This window comes from Mixophyes fleayi, chromosome 12, assembly GCF_038048845.1.
Source record: "Mixophyes fleayi isolate aMixFle1 chromosome 12, aMixFle1.hap1, whole genome shotgun sequence".
In the NCBI taxonomy this organism is placed as follows: Eukaryota; Metazoa; Chordata; class Amphibia; order Anura; family Limnodynastidae; genus Mixophyes; species Mixophyes fleayi.
This window is the reverse complement of record NC_134413.1, coordinates 83,520,970-83,543,203: the sequence shown is the minus strand read 5'-3', so window position 1 is coordinate 83,543,203 and position 22,234 is coordinate 83,520,970. Positions and strand designations below refer to the sequence as shown.

At 46.1% G+C, this 22,234-nt stretch overlaps 1 protein-coding gene and 1 long non-coding RNA gene across 2 annotated transcripts; one reads left to right on the top strand and one right to left on the bottom strand.

Moving 5' to 3' along the window:
• Positions 1-1,069: 1,069 nt before the first annotated feature.
• On the bottom strand, positions 1,070-4,812 carry LOC142108487 (uncharacterized). The gene is made up of 3 exons (XR_012680163.1): positions 4,710-4,812; positions 2,715-2,902; positions 1,070-1,268 (listed from the first exon to the last, which is right to left on the bottom strand). It is a non-coding gene; the product is annotated as an uncharacterized LOC142108487 (long non-coding RNA).
• Positions 4,813-10,709: 5,897 nt separating this feature from the next.
• S100A16 (S100 calcium binding protein A16) lies at positions 10,710-21,470 on the top strand. The gene is given in 4 exon segments (XM_075193231.1): positions 10,710-10,803; positions 19,803-19,975; positions 20,739-20,810; positions 20,812-21,470. Coding segments are annotated over 3 exon segments (306 nt in total). The 5' UTR covers positions 10,710-10,803; positions 19,803-19,825; the 3' UTR covers positions 20,896-21,470.
• The last annotated feature ends 764 nt before the right edge of the window (positions 21,471-22,234 follow it).

Below are 22,234 nucleotides of genomic sequence, written 5' to 3'. Positions count from 1 at the left end.
CCCTGCCCCCGGGGCCAGGGCAGTAAGGGGCAAGGGGGGTTACATGGAAATATTTTGTGTTTGGTTCCTGGTACTTTAATTTAATTTAGGAGATTATAATGGTGAATATTTCCTAATATAAATCCTAACACACAGGGAATAAGTGAGCTCTGATTGTACCTCTGGTACCAGTGCACACGCACGAGCTGGCGAATTGTGTTACACCTACAGAGATTGACCCATGACCGGTGGTGAAGTCTAACCGGCAGTATCTCTGGGGAGCCGAGCGTCCCTCAACTAACCGGGGAGAAGTAGAATAAGAGCGGCATCTGCAGCCATGTTGGGATCGCCCTTTTATTTTATCACCCTCAGAGGCTTCCGTATGGAGGACGCAGACCAGAAACAGTGCGGACACCGCTGTACGCGTGCGTTGCAGGGGAGGCGCCTGGGTGCGTTAGTTGACGCTGCTGAACACTGCACTAATAATTGTCACACACCGGTATGCCTACATTCATTAACACTACCAAGTGATGAATAATTATAAGGTAACCACCTGAGCCGTAGCGTTCCTCTTACTATGCGAAACGTATGCCAACACGCACTCAGACGTAACCAGACCACGTTTCGGACTTTCGCTAGGTCACTTAGTTCAAAAGTTTGGCCATCCCTGCCCAAGAACCTTTGTTAGATGACATCGCTGTATAAAGTGGGTTTAGGGAAAGAAGAAGGGTCCCCTCAGATATAATTATCCATCATCCGATTATCAGGGGTGACGGCAAAGGACGTCTTGTACCTGTGTGTGTGTGTGACGGTATTTTAGGTAAGATTAAACCATTGTTGTTTAGGAAGCAAAAAAACAAAACACAAGGTCACACTGTTAGAGACAGACTCGGCTGTAACTGAGTCTTATGAGCTATACGTGGACGACTGGTATTCTACACCCCAACGTTCTCATCTTCAGTTTTCACAACCATATTACACTACATATTTACAGGCTGGATTTAATCTGTATCGTTCACTGGGAACAAATGTCCTTCAATGATAAAAGAAAGGTCACCTCCATAAATACTTAAGAGACACACGAAAATAATTAATGATTAATTCTCTGTTTAATCAGACACAAGAGCTGCTCCGGATGACACCAAACAATGGCACCGATGACTTTAACCTAACTTAGCCATGTAAAAAGCCACAACTTTAGATGTCAACATATTTAAAATCTCCCGACAGTCCACCTCTTCTTCTGAATTCGCGTCCAGGTCTTTCATGAGATCGTCATTTTTCTGGGCCTGTCAAAGGAATATAGATGATTAGAGGACAACACGGTGACCTTCATTATCTTAAGTCATTTTTTAAAACCGTATTTAAAAATGAGTTTTAGAATCTGATTGGGGGTATGGGTAACCAGATATTTTTGGATGGGTACCGATAATAAACGTCCCCAACTGTCTATTGTACTTCAACCTGAAATCACCTGTTGAACACTCAAAGACGCTGTGCACAACATATAGAGCTGATCTTCACCATTATCCGTTCGTAGCTTACACCAGGGTTAGAGCACACGCAACAGATATGTTTCCTGACAGGCGTTTCTGTGTCTATGGGCTAGGGTTGTTTGCATGGTAACAGATGATCTAAGGAGAGTGAGTTTTTCATAAACTATCTGTCAAATGGCAGCAACAGAGTGTTTCTGTGTCTTTAACAGACCATTTTAGGCAAAAGTTCTATTTTGATTTGTACTCCAGTAGGTTGTAGTGATCAGCTTTAGGCAACAACATTTTGGAGTGGATTTACCCTTTTAACATTTATTTTATTTGACATTATCCAAGTGTATGTACATAATGCCAAAAACCTATATTTATGGCTGCACCCATAACGCACATACTGTATACTGCTTATAATATACTGCAAATATCACCCGTATATACTAGCTCAAATAATCCATAATTATAACTATTATAGGGATGGACTATATACACGGATGGGGTTACTTTATTTTTGGCATCTCCTGCATTTTGGAAACGTAAATCTTTTTCCTTTTAAGATTCTTATTTTCACAGTATACAAATCTCCTATATCCCTTTATCTAAATACAGTGTTATTACTGCATCTACCACAACAAGATAATAGGGGGTAAATCTTACGGGCGCTGGAAACAGGTAATTCAAGTTACATTACAAAGAAATTAAAAATGGACGCCCTTCATTGCACAATATATACATCAGCCTTTAGTCCTTCAGTGGTGGGAAATTCTTTATATAGTATATTTAAGGTTCAAGGAACGTGATTCAAACAACGTTCAGATAATTTACAATCATCCAACACTTAATATGATATTACGCTGCGCTGTTCAACCTTCTAGGACCCCAAGTGCAAATATGCCGTGTCCTGGGACCCCTAAAGAGGTGGCCCAAAATAGAATTATTAGGATATCTGACACTATGGGGACCCCAAAATCAAGGTAGTACCTAGTATAGGTGTAAGGGTACAGCAGCTATGGGACCCACCTTCCCCGGCAAAGTCCTAGGTGTATATATTGTATATTGTCTCATGTGGTTCATCATTAAGCTATACATGGGGGCCCTTACAAGATTTTGCTATGGGGCCCACAAATAGTTCCCAAAACCTCACTTGAGGTCTAGACCCACGATTAAGGCAACATGGCAGTAGAGGACTGACAATCTAAATATCCTAAATGACGTACTGTCCCCATGTTCATACAAGTGGTATCTCACCTCAAAGTACTCTGGGAGCTCGTTCTGTACTAGTCTCATTATGGCTTTTTTCTTCATTTTTTGTGCTTCATTACAGTATTTCTTGACGACATGGATCAATATATTGATGGCTTTTTCCGACTCAGTAGGCATCTCCAGACAGTATGGTCGATAGACAACAATAGGGAGCTTAAGATGTGATTGAATATCTAGAAGTTAATACATAAAGGACATTACTTATAAGGTAAAAAATTACACAAAGATCCAACAAGTATCTCAATTTAAGAAGGTAGGATAGAGACGGGAATGTCTGGATATAAGAAGGTGGGTTAGAGATGGGAATGTCTCGGTATAAGGAGGTGGGATAGAGACGGGAATGTCTGGATATAAGAAGGTGGGTTAGAGATGGGAATGTCTTGGTATAAGAAGGTGGGATAGAGACGGGAATGTCTCGTTATAAGAAGGTGGGTTAGAGATGGTAATGTCTTGGTATAAGAAGGTGGGATAGAGACGGGAATGTCTCGTTATAAGAAGGTGGGTTAGAGATGGTAATGTCTTGGTATAAGAAGGTAGGATAGAGACAGGAATGTCTCGGTATAAGAAGGTGTGTTAGAGATGGGAATGTCTCGGTATAAGAAGGCGGGATAGAGCTGGGAATGTCTCGGTATAAGGAGGTGGGATAGAGATGGGAATGTCTCGGTATAAGAAGGCGGGATAGAGCTGGGAATGTCTCGGTATAATAAGGTGGGAGACGGGAATGTCTCGGTATAAGAAGGTGGGATAGAGATGGGAATGTCTCGGTATAAGGAGGTGGGATAGAGATGGGAATGTCTCGGTATAAGAAGGTGGGATAGAGATGGGAATGTCTCGGTATAAGAAGGTGGGATAGAGACGGGAATGTCTCGGTATAAGAAGGTGGGATAGAGACGGGAATGTCTCGGTATAAGGAGGTGGGTTAGAGCTGGTAATGTCTTGGTATAAGAAGGTAGGATAGAGACAGGAATGTCTCGGTATAAGAAGGTGTGTTAGAGATGGGAATGTCTTGGTATAAGAAGGTGGGATAGAGACGGGAATGTCTCGTTATAAGAAGGTGGGTTAGAGATGGTAATGTCTTGGTATAAGAAGGTAGGATAGAGACAGGAATGTCTCGGTATAAGAAGGTGTGTTAGAGATGGGAATGTCTCGGTATAAGAAGGTGGGATAGAGACGGGAATGTCTCGGTATAAGAAGGTGGGATAGAGACGGGAATGTCTCGGTATAAGGAGGTGGGATAGAGATGGGAATGTCTCGGTATAAGGAGGTGGGATAGAGACGGGAATGTCTCGGTATAAGGAGGTGGGATAGAGAAGGGAATGTCTCGGTATAAGGAGGTGGGATAGAGACGGGAATGTCTCGGTATAAGGAGGTGGGATAGAGACGGGAATGTCTCGGTATAAGAAGGTGGGATAGAGACGGGAATGTCTCGGTATAAGGAGGTGGGATAGAGACGGGAATGTCTCGGTATAAGAAGGTGGGATAGAGACGGGAATGTCTCGGTATAAGAAGGTGGGATAGAGCTGGGAATGTCTCGGTATAAGGAGGTGGGATAGAGACGGGAATGTCTCGGTATAAGGAGGTGGGATAGAGACGGGAATGTCTCGGTATAAGAAGGTGGGATAGAGATGGGAATGTCTCGGTATAAGGAGGTGGGATAGAGACGGGAATGTCTCGGTATAAGAAGGTGGGATAGAGATGGGAATGTCTCGGTATAAGAAGGTGGGATAGAGACGGGAATGTCTCAGTAGATGAAGTAACAAATGTAAATAGTAAGACACATTCCTTTTACCTTATTAATAACTAATTATGAATTAAGTTCACGTCATCATGAACATATGTGTGTGTGCAGAGAACATGAGGGACATATAAATAATGATGAGTGTGAATGTGATATCACGTTTTCCTCTCTGTGTACATGTCTACGTGTGTGTGTAATAGTGAGCAGAGAGACCCAGTAATAGCATAATGAAGGTTAGTTACCTGCTCGCACACTGGCTCACACCGATCTGCCTCCTGTACTCAGACGGAGGCAGCTATATCCTGACACCACCACACCCACATGACCTGGCACCAGAACAGCCCCCAGGGATCTGGTGGGACTGACGGCTGTGCCCTTATAATTGCACCCAGCACTCGCCTCTCATTAACTCTTCCCTGCGATGGTGTCATACATGGGCGAAGGTGTCATATATGGGCGATGGTGCCATACGTGGGTGATGGTGTCATACTTGGCAGCAAGATTACCCTATATTATTATTTATATACCCTGCAATTTCTATATATCAAACACTCCCTACAACCTTATATTTACCGTAATGCTCCATATAACTCCCTGTAATCATATAACCCTGCCATAATATTATACCATCATCCCTGCAATAAGAGGATAATATGCCAACCGGCCAGCGCCCCCCGCCACGTGGCTAACTGACCACTGGTGTTGGTGAACAGAATGGTGACAGCTGTATTCATACAACCAGGACACCTAAGTGACCCAGGAGATAGTGTGACACACAAGGCTGTGGCATCGACCATCCCACCAACTGGACCGTGTTCTGCCCACCGACCCCTCACTCGCTCTTGGCACGACCACCTGTAGAGGCCCAACCATTGTAGCTCTATAAGCCTTCTCCACGTCTTCTCTGATGGCTGCTGTCCTCAGTCACTCTCTTCCCCCCAAACTGTCTGATTCATTCTCATTCTCTGTCTCCTGAGATGCATACAAGGGGCAAAGAAAGACACTGAGTGTGGGGCGGGTGAGTGTCGGAATCATTTTCCCCAGAACACGTCTCTACCACACCTGCCAGAGTCTACATCCTCTACAGCTGTGTGTTACTGAGCTGAGTAATATACATGGAATAACTGGAGTGTATCTATGACCACCATGCTCTGTCACTCTGCAGCAGGAGCCATGTTAGGAGGGAGGTGCCTGTGTAACCGAGCAGACAGAGAGAGACTGACATCCCCAGATAGGAGACACTGTAATACTGAATAATAGAGGTGATTATACTGTGTAAAGTCATGTCATGTTCTGAATAGATAAGCGTACTGTATAGAGACCCAAATATGGTTGCCTGTTGGTTAATAAAGAGTTAACTTCCAGACCTGCAGCCAGAAGGTGCACAGCGTAGATCTGCCAACCACAGGATGATCAGCAGACTATAAATATTCTTATATAGAACTGCCGCACAGGTCACCCAGCGGCTTAAGTGAGTCTAGCGGTCAGTGGTGAGAGGAGGATGAAGGTTTGTTCGCTTCTTGAAAGTCCTCTGCAAGTAAATCCTGGTGTTGCAAATTTAGGCCAACGAGGCCCTCTGGTGGCCATACAGGGTATTGCTGGTCTCTGACTATTTTATATTTAAGTGGCTGATCTTTTAAACATTGATCCAGATATTCTTTATTCAGGTATTCGCAATGAAATCCGGTTTGCGGTCTTTTGGTGGCATTTCGTCAACCTATCAAAGATCGTTATGAGCTAAAATGGGAAGAAGACCTTGGAGTGAAACTGGAAATTGATGATTGGGCTGAGATCAGGACTCGAACAGAATGCGTACAAGCTACTTTATAGGTGGTTCCTGGTCCACACTCGTCTAACAGCTATATTCCCTGGCGCTTCCACTTCTTGTTGGAGATCCTGCCGACAGGCTCCTTTTTACACATTTAGTGGTCATGCTCTAAGATGGTCAGATTCTGGCAAAAGGTACATAATCTAATCCATAGAGTTACTTCGATACAAATTCCTCCATGTCCTTCCTACTCACTCCTACACAGGCCAGTACCTGGCGCTGACAAACATGAAACAGCGCTAGTGAGCCACAGTCTTAATGCTGCCAAATGCGCGATGGCGGCAAGTTGTAAAGACCTAGAACCCCCAACGCTGCCTGAGATAATAAATAGAATTTGGCAGACTTACCGCTGCGAACATATTACGAGTATACTTAATGACCGACCTAACAAACTCTGAAATACCTGGCAACCTTGGCTTGTTTCTTGCGGAGTAGAACAACCAAGGACCTCTTGAGGTAGATACTGACACCATAAACTTAGTATCAAATCTCATACTACATACCTGATACCCGTTAAGGCACTGGGTTGAGCGTCCTTCGTTTTTCCTAGTCCTTTTTTTTTTTTTTTTCCTTTCTTCCCTCCCTTCCCCTTCATTCCTTTCCCTTTAGCTTCTTTCGTTGCCTTCATCTTTCTTTTCCAATCTGTTTTTCCTCCCCCTCCCTTATCCTCTTCTTGTGCTCCTCCCGCCATTTTTTTAATGTTGTTTTATTTTGCTATAACAAAGTTCTTAATAACTTTATATACCGACTGAGCGATTTATGTCCTAATCTATATGCTGTTAAAACTTGCTGAAAACCCCTCTATTAAAATATGTTGTAATCCAAATACGGTGACCAGACAATGGTAGATTAAATAATCACAATGTGACATATAGAAAACAAACTAGCACAAAAATAACACTTCATAAGTAATTTTAACTTCACTAGGAAGTGGGCGGGGTACGGGAGAAAAGCTGGCACTCCCAGGGACCGGGAAAATGATCCGAAATTTGGGAGTGCCTCGGACATTCTGGGAGAGTAGACAAGTACGCAGGGCCTGATCAACCACTAGGCTGATCAGGCTGCAGCCTGGGGCGCTGAGTCCTGGGGGGGCGCAGCGCGGAACACTGACAAGCTGTTGGTTTTTTTTGGGTTTTTTTTTTTTTTCAAGTGCCGGTGATCGGCTTCTTTCTCCTCTAATGGGGCCGCCCCTGGCCTCAAGGGGGCGGTCCCGCATGTTCCTGTGCCCAATCACGCAGCTAACAGCATCCAACGCTGTTAGCTGCCCTATCAGTGTATTGCTTAATGTGGTCACGTGAGATCTCACATCTCACCTGACCACACTAATCACGCAGAGCGTGCCTGCAGCTAACAGCGTCGGATGCTGTTAGCTGCGTGTGAAGATGACAGAAGCGCCGGCATCTGGTCAGAGGAGAACAGAAGACAGCAAGGTAAGTGCTTGTTAAATGTCAGTGGGGTGACACATCGGATGTGGAGGGGAGGGAGATGACTGGGGGGGGGATCTTATAAATTGGATATGGGGGGATTAATGATCTGCTAGTATGGATTGGATAGGGGGGATTAATGGAGTGAAAATGGGGAGGTAATGAACTGGCTAGAGGGGGGGGGGGGGGGGTTAGTGAATTGGATAGGGGGGGTCATAAACTGTCTGGTGTGGGTTGATGATAATGACAGGGGGGATGAATTGGTGGGGAGGTGATGAAATAGCTTTTAGAGGGCAGGATTTCTGTATTGTGTGGCAGTGATGTTGATGCTGACTGTGGTTTCAGCGGTCACTAGAATACTAAATACTAGATACAGGGCTGGTAGATGTTACTATAGGAGTGTAAGTAATTTTCATATATTTTATTGTCTGTCTGTACTAGGGGGTTGTTTTGTATCATTCAGGGTTTGTTAAAATTGTGCACTATAATACAATTTTTGCAATTTTTTTTAAATCCAGGACTCCCAGGTTTCCAGAAGCCAACGGACAACACTCCAAGAACAAGCAAAAGAGAACGCCAGGTAGTCTACACTGCAAGATCAGGTAAGAGAGGAAGTGCATAATGAAGTGTGTTTTATGTATTAATGTGTTACAATTTTATTTACAGATATATATCTATATATACAAAAATGTTATTTACACAAGGGGGGGGGGGGGGGGAACTAGTGTAGTAGCCTCGGGCAGCTGTGACCCTTAATCAGGCCCTGCAAGTACGGGTAGAGTGCACAGCTTTAGTGCAAGATGGCCAATGCCCGGCAAACAGCCGCCCTCCCAGCTAGCGACAGTCCGCAGTGTGGGGGAGGCCGAGAGTTGAGAGTTCAGCTGGACTGGGACGTCCACTGCACACTCGACAAACCAGCGCATATTCAGAAGAGTGTCGCGTGTACAGAAAAAAGAAAAACACAGCGGTAATAAAACCACTAATGCACTAAGACCTTTTATAATTATTTATGATTTATTTCTCTCATGTTTCGTTACCTATAGTAACTTCCTCAGAGGAATAACTGAAGAATTTGAGAGGAAGTTACTATACAAAGCGAAACGCGTTGCTCTGCAGGTTGTCTGCTTAATATCTCCAGCTCACCATGATATTCGGTCTATTCTTCTGTATAAAGAAAGTGGAAAACTTCATTACCGTGGTTGGAGATAGTCACCTCACGCTTTACCAACTAACTATTGTTCATCTCTTGTCCATCGCTAGTTGTCAGTGGAAGTTTCCTCTATTCCAATATAAGAGGATTCGGACAGCGCTACATTACCACAGGGAACCCCGCTACTATACATCATCACAGTGAACAGTACCGTTTTCTCATTAACATTTCAGAACTGGACTGTAGTATTACAAAGTATTATTGAGCGCGTTGGGACATATAATTGTTTATGAATTATTTCTGTGTATTAGCGCTGTATTTTTGTTTTTTTCTGTTTGTCTTTCTACATTTGCGGAGGATTGCAGCCTCCATTTATATAGCTAATTTGCTTCTGCGCTGATTACCTGGATATTTTTATATATATCGTTATGTGCGTCTACTTTCAAGGGATCTTTTTCTACACTCTGTATTGACATATCTCCTGCAGAGGCAGAACAGTCCCTTATCATTCCCCCAACTGTCCCGATTTTAGGGTGCATGTTTGTCCCGTGGGTGAGAATGTTGGTGGAAGGGAGGTATATAATGGTACAGCGCTAGGCAGACCTCTGGGAGCATGGCCACGCCCCCGTTGTAACGTGGCCACACCCCCTGTCCCGCCAGTGGGGGCTGACAAGTTGGGAGGTATGCTTTATTATATTCTCTTTCAAATCATGGGAGACCAAGGATTCTGTGCATTGAATTGAATGGAGTGCCCACTCACCCACCCAACTCTACACCCCCCCATCCACTTTTCTTCATACTAAAGTTCATTTCTAAAAGTATCTTTGCAGTATAAGTCTCCTATTTGGTTTTTCTTTAAATTTTGATACGCCCTGCAACATATTCTATTTCTTGTTCCGGCCCCCGGAACGCCATAGTCCTGTAAGAACATAGTCCGCGCAGCGTGAACAGAAGAGGAAAGCGTCCATCATGGCCGTAGGAGGCTCCGTAACAAGCACCACAAGTTCTCGAAGTTAATTGTCGCTCGATGAGCAGGAGTTTTGTGAGCGCCCGCTCCTTATTTTAAACTTACAATATGGCGAGAAGTATGATTTGTTTTTCTATTGCTACTTTACCGCAGTGATTAAATGATCACTTATCACCACGGTTTATCAATAACACATTGTCCCGGCAGCTGTGAGGTCCCCAGTTGCTTCGGCGATACTGGTCTGGAGCCGTAAGGGTTAACTTATCGCTGGCCTGGATTTGTCTCACGGGATATTCGTAGGGGTAAGCCGGAGAGCCGCATCGCCCACGCATAGTGGAACGGAATGCCCAGACTTTGGGCTTTAAGTTCCGCTAATAAAAATACAAAATAAAAATAAAAATTGTATATAAAGTAGATTCAAAATATTTAAAAACCTAAAAAAATATGTAAAAACCTTTTCAGCATTAAAAAAAATTGCTTTATTTGAATAACACTGTCACATACAGGGACCTGTGTTGATGTATATAGGACACAAAGGTCATAGAACAAAGGCTGCACCGACCTGAACCTTCCCACTTATTTTCTAATTGCAGTTCCCTGGGCTAAGTTGCTTCATTGATCTTAACGAGAACCCCCCTCTCTCATGGCTGCATTAGTTCAGCCCAGGTAACTGCCATAGAGAATGAAGGGGGAGTTGGGGAGCAGAGCATTTTGCAGCAGGGAATGGGGGGAGGGGAGATATTGGAGAATCTGTGATATACAGTCCAGGTAATAGTAATGACATTGGGCAGATAAGCAGAGCATTTTGCAGGAGGGGGGGGTGTGTCAGGGTGGGGAGATGTTGGAGAAAATACTGCAGACACAGTACAAGTGGGTGTGACCGACAGGGAAACACCAACCAGGATACAGGAGAAGAGGAAGAGGTCAGATCTCAGGAAGAAGAGGACGGGAGCTGTACAGCCATCTGGTAATTATATACACACACACACACATATATATTATATTATATCACACACACGCACACATATAAATAATATTATATTATGTTGCACACATATATTATATTATATCGCACACATATGCTGTGTGTACAGAGAGCTGTGTTCTCTGCAGGGGAAGAATAGAATTCAATGACAGGAAGGAAAACACAGATTGAGGGGGGTGGGTGCATATATGAGGGGGGAGAGGACAGTCTTATTAATATGGGAGGGATCCCCTACCTATAAGAAGGGGACTCGGGAGAAGAAAATGTCTTATTATTATTATTATTATTATTATTATATTTTATTTATAAGGCGCCACAAACGGTCACATGATACATGAAAAACAAACTACAAAGACCAGACATTCTGAATAAACATATAATACGCAGGTAACATAGTATCGCAGATCAGATTATTTCTGGGACAACGGGTGACAGTGCAGGTAGTAATTAGCGGGAAGTCGGACTGAGCTCAGGAAAACAGGGCTAGGCAAGCGGGCCAAGTAGTACAGAGGGTGATGGGATAGTAGAAGGAGAACACAAGGCAAGAGGGCCCTGCTCCTGAGAGCTTACATCCTAAAGGAGAGGGGGAGACAGAAGTAGAGTGGGACTGACTGGGGGTGATACCCGGGACAAGGGAGTTAGGAGGAGGCTGATATAATAAATGAATAAAGAAATGAGTCTTAAGGGCACACTTGAAGCCTTGGACGGTAGAACCTGGGAGTGGCCCGGGCAAAGTCCTGGAGGCGGGAGTGGGCAGAGGTGAGCAGTGAGATTGTGCGGTGGTGGTTGTTGGCAGAGCAAAGGGTACGGGCAGGAATGTGAGTGGAGAAGTGTGGTTGGGGAGGGGGGGGGGGGTGAGAGCTGTGGAGGTGAGGATTAGGAGTTTAATTTTATCATTATTATTATTATTATTATTATTATTTATTTATAAGGCGCCACAAGGTTTCCGCAGCGCCGAACACAGTACAAACAATGGACAGTACAGGGAATAACAGTACAGAACAATAAACGAGTAATACCGAGACTTCAGATGCTCCAGGAAAGTCAAGAATATTGAGGTTGGAGCAGAAGAGAAGGTAGAGAGACAGGAGGGAGAAGGGCCCTGCTCATTTGAGCTTACATCCTAAAGGGAGGGCAACAGACAGTAGGCACAGAGGGAGTCAGAGGAGGGGAGCAAGCGCACCCTTTTCAAAGGAGGATCTAGGAGATGAGAGCGAGCATGGAAAGAGGGTTAAGTGGAGGGCTGGTAAGCCTTGAGGAAGAGATGAGTTTTGAGTGCCCGTTTGAAGGAGCACAAGTTAGGGGATAGACGGATGGAGCGAGGGAGGTCATTCCAGTGCAAGGGGGCAGCTCGGGAGAAGTCTTGAATTCTGGAGTGGGATGAGGTTATTAGAGTGGAGGAGAGGCGACGGTCATTGGCCGTCATTGGCCATTAACAATTCCCCTGTGCATTCTGCACTAGGCATCTATTGTAGGACATGGAGGGACTCTCCTTTCTCTGAGCATAAAAGGGACTCTCCTTATCTCCATATAAGAGGGACCCTCCTTATCTGCGTATAAAATGGACCCTCCTTATCTGCGTATAAGAGGGACTCCTCTCCTTCCCCGGGCATAAGAGGGACGCCTCTCCTTCCCCGGGCATAAGAGGGACGCCTCTCCTTCCCCGGGCATAAGAGGGACGCCTCTCCTTCCCCGGGCATAAGAGGGACGCCTCTCCTTCCCCGGGCATAAGAGGGACGCCTCTCCTTCCCCGGGCATAAGAGGGACGCCTCTCCTTCCCCGGGCATAAGAGGGACGCCTCTCCTTCCCCGGGCATAAGAGGAACGCTTAACAGGTTTTAGTGAATCCAGATGGCGGATTAGCTGCATTATTTTCTAGCATTCACAAACAGATTCAATGCAGCGCTGCACAATTACTAATAGGCATGTCACAGGCATGCTTGGACTTGTAGTTCTGCAACAGATGAACAGCCACTGGTTGCTAACCTGTGATTTAGATGAAGTATAAAAATAATTAAGAACCTGAACTTCAAATTTAAAGATGGCAATAAATATATGAATTATGCAAAAAATAAAATAGTATCCAAACTGACAGACTTCTACCGCAAAATAATTGTAGCATAATTTCAATTTGATTTTTATAACAATATATATATATAAATAAAACTGACATAGAACACAGTGCTTTCAGTTCTTATATGTGTCACATTGCAGGATATTCCCATGTTGTGCAGTGTCAGGTGGTTATAGGCATATGTCTGTCAGCGAGCTGTTGGGGGGTGATGAGAGTACATCTAGTAGTACACTGTTGGGTGGTAATGAGAGTACATCTAGTAGCACACTGTTGGGGGGTAATGAGAGTACGTCTTGTAGCACACTGTTGGGTGGTAATGAGAGTACATCTAGTAGCACACTGTTGGGGGGTGATGAGAGTACATCTAGTAGCACACTGTTGGGTGGTAATGAGAGTACATCTAGTAGTACACTGTTGGGGGGTGATGAGAGTACATCTAGTAGCACACTGTTGGGTGGTAATGAGAGTACATCTAGTAGCACACTGTTGGGGGGTAATGAGAGTACGTCTTGTAGCACACTGTTGGGTGGTAATGAGAGTACATCTAGTAGCACACTGTTGGGGGGTGATGAGAGTACATCTAGTAGCACACTGTTGGGGGGTGATGAGAGTACATCTAGTAGCACACTGTTGGGTGGTAATGAGAGTACATCTAGTAGCACACTGTTGGGTGGTAATGAGAGTACATCTTGTAGCACACTGTTGGGGGGTGATGAGAGTACATCTAGTAGCACACTGTTGGGGTGGTAATGAGAGTACGTCTTGTAGCACACTGTTGGGTGGTAATGAGAGTACATCTAGTAGCACACTGTTGGGGGGGTAATGAGAGTACATCTAGTAGCACACTGTTGGGGGGTAATGAGAGTACATCTAGTAGCACACTGTTGGGGGGTAATGAGAGTACATCTAGTAGCACACTGTTGGGGGGTAATGAGAGTACATCTAGTAGCACACTGTTGGGTGGTAATGAGAGTACGTCTTGTAGCACACTGTTGGGTGGTAATGAGAGTACATCTAGTAGCACACTGTTGGGGGGTGATGAGAGTACATCTAGTAGCACACTGTTGGGTGGTGATGAGAGTACATCTAGTAGCACACTGTTGGGTGGTAATGAGAGTACGTCTTGTAGCACACTGTTGGGGGGGGGTAATGAGAGTACATCTAGTAGCACACTGTTGGGTGGTAATGAGAGTACATCTAGTAGCACACTGTTGGGTGGTAATGAGAGTACATCTAGTAGCACACTGTTGGGGGGTAATGAGAGTACATCTAGTAGCACACCGTTGGGTGGTAATGAGAGTACATCTAGTAGCACACTGTTGGGTGGTAATGAGAGTACGTCTTGTAGCACACTGTTGGGGGGTAATGAGAGTACATCTAGTAGCACACTGTTGGGTGGTAATGAGAGTACATCTTGTAGCACACTGTTGGGGGGTAATGAGAGTACATCTAGTAGCACACTGTTGGGGGGTAATGAGAGTACATCTAGTAGCACACTGTTGGGTGGTAATGAGAGTACATCTAGTAGCACACTGTTGGGGGGTAATGAGAGTACATCTTGTAGCACACTGTTGGGGGGTAATGAGAGTACATCTTGTAGCACACTGTTGGGGGGTAATGAGAGTACATCTAGTAGCACACTGTTGGGTGGTAATGAGAGTACATCTAGTAGCACACTGTTGGGTGGTAATGAGAGTACATCTTGTAGCACACTGTTGGGTGGTAATGAGAGTACATCTTGTAGCACACTGTTGGGGGGTAATGAGAGTACATCTTGTAGCACACTGTTGGGTGGTAATGAGAGTACATCTAGTAGCACACTGTTGGGTGGTAATGAGAGTACGTCTAGTAGCACACTGTTGGGGGGTAATGAGAGTACGTCTAGTAGCACACTGTTGGGGGGTAATGAGAGTACGTCTAGTAGCACACTGTTGGGGGGGTAATGAGAGTACGTCTAGTAGCACACTGTTGGGGGGGTAATGAGAGTACATCTAGTAGCACACTGTTGGGGTGGTAATGAGAGTACATCTAGTAGCACACTGTTGGGTGGTGATGAGAGTACATCTTGTAGCACACTGTTGGGGGGTAATGAGAGTACATCTTGTAGCACACTGCTGGGTGGTAATGAGAGTACATCTTGTAGCACACTGTTGGGTGGGTAATGAGAGTACATCTAGTAGCACACTGTTGGGTGGTAATGAGAGTACATCTAGTAGCACACTGTTGGGTGGTAATGAGAGTACGTCTTGTAGCACACTGTTGGGGGGGGGTAATGAGAGTACATCTAGTAGCACACTGTTGGGTGGTAATGAGAGTACATCTAGTAGCACACTGTTGGGTGGTAATGAGAGTACATCTAGTAGCACACTGTTGGGGGGTAATGAGAGTACATCTAGTAGCACACTGTTGGGTGGTAATGAGAGTACATCTAGTAGCACACTGTTGGGTGGTAATGAGAGTACATCTAGTAGCACACTGTTGGGTGGTAATGAGAGTACATCTAGTAGCACACTGTTGGGTGGTAATGAGAGTACATCTAGTAGCACACTGTTGGGGGGTAATGAGAGTACATCTAGTAGCACACCGTTGGGTGGTAATGAGAGTACATCTAGTAGCACACTGTTGGGTGGTAATGAGAGTACGTCTTGTAGCACACTGTTGGGGGGTAATGAGAGTACATCTAGTAGCACACTGTTGGGTGGTAATGAGAGTACATCTTGTAGCACACTGTTGGGGGGTAATGAGAGTACATCTAGTAGCACACTGTTGGGGGGTAATGAGAGTACATCTAGTAGCACACTGTTGGGTGGTAATGAGAGTACATCTAGTAGCACACTGTTGGGGGGTAATGAGAGTACATCTTGTAGCACACTGTTGGGGGGTAATGAGAGTACATCTTGTAGCACACTGTTGGGGGGTAATGAGAGTACATCTAGTAGCACACTGTTGGGTGGTAATGAGAGTACATCTAGTAGCACACTGTTGGGTGGTAATGAGAGTACATCTTGTAGCACACTGTTGGGTGGTAATGAGAGTACATCTTGTAGCACACTGTTGGGGGGTAATGAGAGTACATCTTGTAGCACACTGTTGGGTGGTAATGAGAGTACATCTAGTAGCACACTGTTGGGTGGTAATGAGAGTACGTCTAGTAGCACACTGTTGGGGGGTAATGAGAGTACGTCTAGTAGCACACTGTTGGGGGGTAATGAGAGTACATCTTGTAGCACACTGTTGGGGGGTAATGAGAGTACATCTAGTAGCACACTGTTGGGTGGTAATGAGAGTACATCTAGTAGCACACTGTTGGGTGGTAATGAGAGTACATCTTGTAGCACACTGTTGGGTGGTAATGAGAGTACATCTTGTAGCACACTGTTGGGTGGGTAATGAGAGTACATCTAGTAGCACACTGTTGGGTGGGTAATGAGAGTACATCTAGTAGCACACTGTTGGGTGGTAATGAGAGTACATCTAGTAGCACACTGTTGGGGTGGTAATGAGAGTACGTCTAGTAGCACACTGTTGGGGGGTAATGAGAGTACGTCTAGTAGCACACTGTTGGGGGGGTAATGAGAGTACATCTAGTAGCACACTGTTGGGGGGTAATGAGAGTACATCTAGTAGCACACTGTTGGGGGGTAATGAGAGTACATCTAGTAGCACACTGTTGGGGGGTAATGAGAGTACATCTAGTAGCACACTGTTGGGTGGTAATGAGAGTACGTCTTGTAGCACACTGTTGGGTGGTAATGAGAGTACATCTAGTAGCACACTGTTGGGGGGTGATGAGAGTACATCTAGTAGCACACTGTTGGGTGGTGATGAGAGTACGTCTAGTAGCACACTGTTGGGTGGTGATGAGAGTACGTCTTGTAGCACACTGTTGGGTGGTAATGAGAGTACATCTAGTAGCACACTGTTGGGTGGTAATGAGAGTACATCTAGTAGCACACAGTTGGGTGGTAATGAGAGTACATCTAGTAGCACACTGTTGGGGGGTAATGAGAGTACATCTAGTAGCACACCGTTGGGTGGTAATGAGAGTACATCTAGTAGCACACTGTTGGGTGGTAATGAGAGTACGTCTAGTAGCACACTGTTGGGTGGTAATGAGAGTACATCTTGTAGCACACTGTTGGGGGGTAATGAGAGTACATCTAGTAGCACACTGTTGGGGGGTAATGAGAGTACATCTAGTAGCACACTGTTGGGGGGTAATGAGAGTACATCTAGTAGCACACTGTTGGGTGGTAATGAGAGTACATCTAGTAGCACACTGTTGGGGGGTAATGAGAGTACATCTTGTAGCACACTGTTGGGGGGTAATGAGAGTACATCTTGTAGCACACTGTTGGGGGGTAATGAGAGTACATCTAGTAGCACACTGTTGGGTGGTAATGAGAGTACATCTAGTAGCACACTGTTGGGTGGTAATGAGAGTACATCTTGTAGCACACTGTTGGGGGGTAATGAGAGTACATCTTGTAGCACACTGTTGGGTGGTAATGAGAGTACATCTAGTAGCACACTGTTGGGTGGTAATGAGAGTACGTCTAGTAGCACACTGTTGGGGGGTAATGAGAGTACGTCTAGTAGCACACTGTTGGGGGGGTAATGAGAGTACATCTAGTAGCACACTGTTGGGTGGTAATGAGAGTACATCTAGTAGCACACTGTTGGGGGGTAATGAGAGTACATCTTGTAGCACACTGTTGGGGGGGTAATGAGAGTACATCTAGTAGCACACTGTTGGGTGGTAATGAGAGTACATCTAGTAGCACACTGTTGGGGTAATGAGAGTACATCTTGTAGCACACTGTTGGGTGGTAATGAGAGTACATCTAGTAGCACACTGTTGGGGGGTAATGAGAGTACATCTTGTAGCACACTGTTGGGGGGGTAATGAGAGTACATCTAGTAGCACACTGTTGGGGGGGTAATGAGAGTACATCTAGTAGCACACTGTTGGGTGGTAATGAGAGTACGTCTAGTAGCACACTGTTGGGGGGGTAATGAGAGTACGTCTAGTAGCACACTGTTGGGGGGTAATGAGAGTACGTCTAGTAGCACACTGTTGGGGGGTAATGAGAGTACGTCTAGTAGCACACTGTTGGGGGGTAATGAGAGTACGTCTAGTAGCACACTGTTGGGGGGTAATGAGAGTACGTCTAGTAGCACACTGTTGGGTGGTAATGAGAGTACGTCTTGTAGCACACTGTTGGGGGGGGTAATGAGAGTACGTCTAGTAGCACACTGTTGGGGGGGGTAATGAGAGTACGTCTTGTAGCACACTGTTGGGGGGTAATGAGAGTACGTCTAGTAGCACACTGTTGGGGGGTAATGAGAGTACGTCTAGTAGCACACTGTTGGGGGGTAATGAGAGTACGTCTAGTAGCACACTGTTGGGGGGTAATGAGAGTACGTCTAGTAGCACACTGTTGGGGGGTAATGAGAGTACGTCTAGTAGCACACTGTTGGGGGGTAATGAGAGTACGTCTAGTAGCACACTGTTGGGGGGTAATGAGAGTACGTCTAGTAGCACACTGTTGGGGGGTAATGAGAGTACGTCTAGTAGCACACTGTTGGGGGGTAATGAGAGTACGTCTAGTAGCACACTGTTGGGGGGTAATGAGAGTACGTCTTGTAGCACACTGTTGGGGGGGTAATGAGAGTACATCTAGTAGCACACTGTTGGGGGGGTAATGAGAGTACATCTAGTAGCACACTGTTGGGTGGTAATGAGAGTACATCTAGTAGCACACTGTTGGGGTAATGAGAGTACATCTTGTAGCACACTGTTGGGGGGTAATGAGAGTACGTCTAGTAGCACACTGTTGGGGGGTAATGAGAGTACGTCTTGTAGCACACTGTTGGGTGGTAATGAGAGTACATCTTGTAGCACACTGTTGGGTGGTAATGAGAGTACATCTAGTAGCACACTGTTGGGGGGGTAATGAGAGTACGTCTTGTAGCACACTGTTGGGTGGTAATGAGAGTACATCTAGTAGCACACTGTTGGGGGGTGATGAGAGTACATCTAGTAGCACACTGTTGGGGGGGTAATGAGAGTACGTCTTGTAGCACACCGTTGGGTGGTAATGAGAGTACGTCTAGTAGCACACTGTTGGGGGGTGATGAGAGTACGTCTTGTAGCACACCGTTGGGGGGTAATGAGAGTATGTCTTGTAGCACACTGTTGGGGGGGTGATGAGAGTACGTCTTGTAGCACACTGTTGGGGGGTAATGAGAGTACGTCTTGTAGCACACTGTTGGGTGGTAATGAGAGTACGTCTAGTAGCACACTGTTGGGGGGTAATGAGAGTACGTCTAGTAGCACACTGTTGGGGGGTAATGAGAGTACGTCTAGTAGCACACTGTTGGGTGGTAATGAGAGTACGTCTTGTAGCACACTGTTGGGGGGTAATGAGAGTACGTCTTGTAGCACACCGTTGGGGGGTAATGAGAGTACGTCTAGTAGCACACTGTTGGGGGGTGATGAGAGTACGTCTTGTAGCACACCGTTGGGGGGTAATGAGAGTACGTCTTGTAGCACACCGTTGGGGGGTGATGAGAGTACGTCTTGTAGCACACCGTTGGGTGGTAATGAGAGTACATCTTGTAGCACACTGTTGGGGTGGTAATGAGAGTACATCTAGTAGCACACTGTTGGGGGGTGATGAGTACGTCTTGCAGTGCACCGAGTGCTGTGTGAATGTAAAGGTAGTTCCATCCACATAAGCTTGCAATCTAATGCTGGCCACACGTGACCATTCTTGTCTTCCAGCACTAGGGCCGAGTGATATGTTCCCTTTCCAGTTTTATAATTGGAGAGTCTGGTTAGAGATGATTCAGTCTCTGTCATATTTCCCTGTCTCACATAGTAACGTTCTCTCTCTCGCCTGCAGGGTGCTCTCGGTGACGCACACATATGGCGTCAGGCTGCAGCGAGCTGGAATCGGCCATTGAAGTTCTAGTGCGTAACTTCTACATCTACGCAGAGAGGAAAGGGAAAGATGACAAGATGAACAAAAAGGAGTTCCGCAAGATGGTGTCGCGTGAGCTGCAGCACGTCCTGACGGTGAGCGGGGGTCTCGTCACATTATAGCCCTTCATAACTATAGTCTGAGGCACTTTATTATAATGAGAAGTTCTCATAGGATTAAAGCAGCAGTGGAAGTGGACATTTATAAGTGGTGGTATGGGAAATGTAACTGACTGGCCGGGGACCACCTAGCCCCCAAAGCTTTAGTTAATTTAATAGGTTAAAATTAATGTTAGCCCTAATTTTAGCTATTTATCAAAATACAGGTGAATTATCTTTTATCTTACAATGTGTCTCTATTACTGACGTATATCAGGTGTCAACCATTTTCCTGGAGACCACAATGCATTGAGGCCTATGCAAATAGCTCACCCACAATGGCTTCTGCATTGGAGACAAAAAAATTGTTTAAAGCAACTGCTTACCAAGTGGTGAGCAGTGGGAAGAAGTTCCGGCATGACGTACCGCCGTATATTGTCCTATTTTGACCATTGATTGAAAGTAGACAAGGAGCCAGCGTTTAGGGGGTGCCTAAAACACTGAATGACATAGTGTGAGCACTGGCCTGGATGCGCCTCCATGTTAGTAGTGGGTAGAAAGTGTGGCCCAAGATGCCAATTGGGGTAGTGGGGCGGTGCCCGGGGAGGTGGGATTTGGGTGATGCTTAGGGGCAGGGGGGGGCTGCAAGGTCCTTGACGTTGTATAATTAAGAGTGTAGATCCCTTTAGCTCATTAATCAGAGTGTAGAGTGTCAATGTAACCATAAGTCTTCTCACTCCCTTATTCTGTCTTCTCTCAGAATACGCAGAACAAGGAGGCCGCGGACAAGCTCATCGATTCGCTGGACGCAGACGGGGACAAGAAGATCAGTTTTTGACGAGTATTGGACTTTAATCGGAGAGATCGCTAGGAAGTTGAGCGTTCAGATGGCCATGCAGTGCCAGGAGCGGCACTAGCAGCTAAGAGACCTTCCTGTCATTTCCCCCAGCAGGGGGCGACCCCACGTATAGAAAGGAACCACACATTACTGGGGAGCAATAACAAAGATATGAAATCACAATCCCCTGAAGCCCAGGGACATCTTGGACCTCGGATTCCCAGAATCCCTCACTTCCTTCAGTTGTTTTGAATCATGTCTTGTGTTTTCTGAGCCAAGGAACAAATCCCGAAGAGGGACGTAGTTATCACTAGTGAAATATATATCTCTCCTTCCACGTATTTTATTACTGTTACTGGATGTCAGGAATCCATTTTATCCTCTCACTACAGATAGGTCGGCCATTTTGTTCTCTACACTAGTATGTCATCATGGCCGCCAGTCAGAGCCTAGTTCCACCCACCATGGCTCTGTGTATTACCACCGACGTATAACCAGGGTTGTCACAGATCAATACGCTGTATCTATATCACAGTGAAGCCGTCGATCAATGTTTGTGCCGTGCTGTAAATGTAGTAGTCACAGTGTGGGGAACCAATGTCCGTTCTCTTGACCTCACCATTGTGGTGCCATTAAAGTTGTCTATATTTTGAATTATTGTTTTATAAAAATCCTCAATTATGTTGTTTTAAATGCAGATTTGTGTTTATTAACCTCTTCACAGCTGAGGCCTTTTTTTTTTTTTTTTTTTTTTTTAGCAGATCAAGCCTTGTAATTAATAGTGAGGTACTGGAGGGCTGCCAGGCACTGGGGGGGGGTAAAGTATCAGCAAGTGGTGAGAAAGGGGCGGGGCCAGTGCTGTCCATATCAGTTGACATTTCTGTGAGGAGAATGGGGGGGGGTGGCCGGAGCTGTGAGGAGAATGGGGGGGGTGGCCGGAGGTGTGAGGAGAATGGGGGGGGTGGCCGGAGGTGTGAGGAGAATGGGGGGGGTGGCCGGAGGTGTGAGGAGAATGGGGGGGGGTGGCCGGAGGTGTGAGGAGAATGGGGGGGGGGGGGTGGCCGGAGCTGTGAGGAGAATGGGGGGGGGGGGGGTGGCCGGAGCTGTGAGGAGAATGGGGGGGGGGGTGGCCGGAGCTGTGAGGAGAATGGGGGGGGGGGGTGGCCGGAGCTGTGAGGAGAATGGGGGGGGGGGTGCCGGAGCTGTGAGGAGAATGGGGGGGGGGGTGGCCGGAGCTGTGAGGAGAATGGGGGGGGTGGCCGGAGGTGTGAGGAGAATGGGGGGGGGGTGGCCGGAGCTGTGAGGAGAATGGGGGGGGGGGGGGGGGTGGCCGGAGCTGTGAGGAGAATGGGGGGGGGGGGGTGGCCGGAGCTGTGAGGAGAATGGGGGGGGGTGGCCGGAGGTGTGAGGAGAATGGG